At 64.5% G+C, this 957-nt stretch overlaps 1 protein-coding gene across 1 annotated transcript in view; it reads right to left on the reverse strand.

Annotated features, from left to right (window-relative positions):
• Window positions 1–956, reverse strand: part of STX5 (syntaxin 5) — a gene marked incomplete at its 5' end in the record, with an annotated part of 2,570 nt that extends 1,614 nt beyond the window's left edge. Inside the window, 5 exons of the mRNA XM_025214938.1 lie at window positions 1–70; window positions 213–279; window positions 391–447; window positions 632–748; window positions 861–956. The exon at window positions 1–70 is cut by the window's left edge and continues 43 nt beyond it. Coding sequence (XP_025070723.1) covers window positions 1–70; window positions 213–279; window positions 391–447; window positions 632–748; window positions 861–956 — 407 coding nt within the window. The remainder of the gene's footprint in view (window positions 71–212; window positions 280–390; window positions 448–631; window positions 749–860) is intronic.
• Window position 957: the final 1 nt, after the last annotated feature.

The following is a 957-nucleotide window of genomic DNA, read 5'->3' on the forward strand; positions in this document are numbered from 1 at the left end:
CGGCTGTCCATGTCGATGGCCACGCCCCCCGAAGCCCGACGAGATTCGTCCTGCAGCACCGTGGAGCCGCCTGGGTAGTGGTTGATGTGGGCAGGGTCAGGGGATGCATGGGGGGCAGAACCCAGAAAATGTGCCCTGCCCCCAGCACTCCAGGGTGCCCTGGTGAGAACAGGCCACCCACAGGCTTCCCTGGGCAGGCCCCCCCAGCTCACCCAAGTTGCTGGTCGAGACAGGCGCGCGGGAGAATTGCTCTCGCCGGCTCCTCTGCTGCTTCAGATTCTGAGAGGGAGAAAGAGGGGGAATTAGAACAGGTGTGGGCGAGGAGAAGCAGAGGGAGCCCTCCCCCCCTCTGGTTCTTGGGGGTAGGGGACAGGCATACTGGACACTCACCTCTGTTCTCACCTCCAGCACCGACTTGAAGTCATTGGACATTGAAGCCAGCTTGGACTGCAGGGCAGAGACCAAAAGTTGGCTGGGTCTATACTGCGCCCCCCCCACACCAGCCCTAACGGCACCCGCTGCAACCACCCTCCACCCCCAAACTGCCGCCCGCTGGGCCTGTGCCTCACCCAAGATGCCCCTTGCCAGCTCCCAGCTAGAACCACCCAAACCACCCCCAGCGTCCCCTCACCTGCAGGGACACCACCACGGTGTTGGAGTGGGTCTGGACATGCCGCCCGCTCTGCCCGCCCTTGGCCCGCACGAACTCCTGCAGCTGCGCGATCTGCTTGTTCAGGCTGTTGATGTCCTGGGGAAGGGGGAGTCACGCACGTCACATCTGCTGGGAGGGAAGCCCCACATGCCCCCCAACCCCAGGGCAGGGGCTTTCGGTCCCAGGGCGGTCCCCCCTCCCCGCTCACCTGCTTGATGATGTACGTCAGCTCCTCGATCTCCACCGCCTTGTCATCGAACAGGGACTTCCGCTTGGCCACTGAGGGGCGAGGGCCAGTCAGGCCA

Source organism: Alligator sinensis, unplaced genomic scaffold, assembly GCF_000455745.1.
Source record: "Alligator sinensis unplaced genomic scaffold, ASM45574v1 scaffold1302_1, whole genome shotgun sequence".
NCBI lineage: Eukaryota > Metazoa > Chordata > Crocodylia > Alligatoridae > Alligator > Alligator sinensis.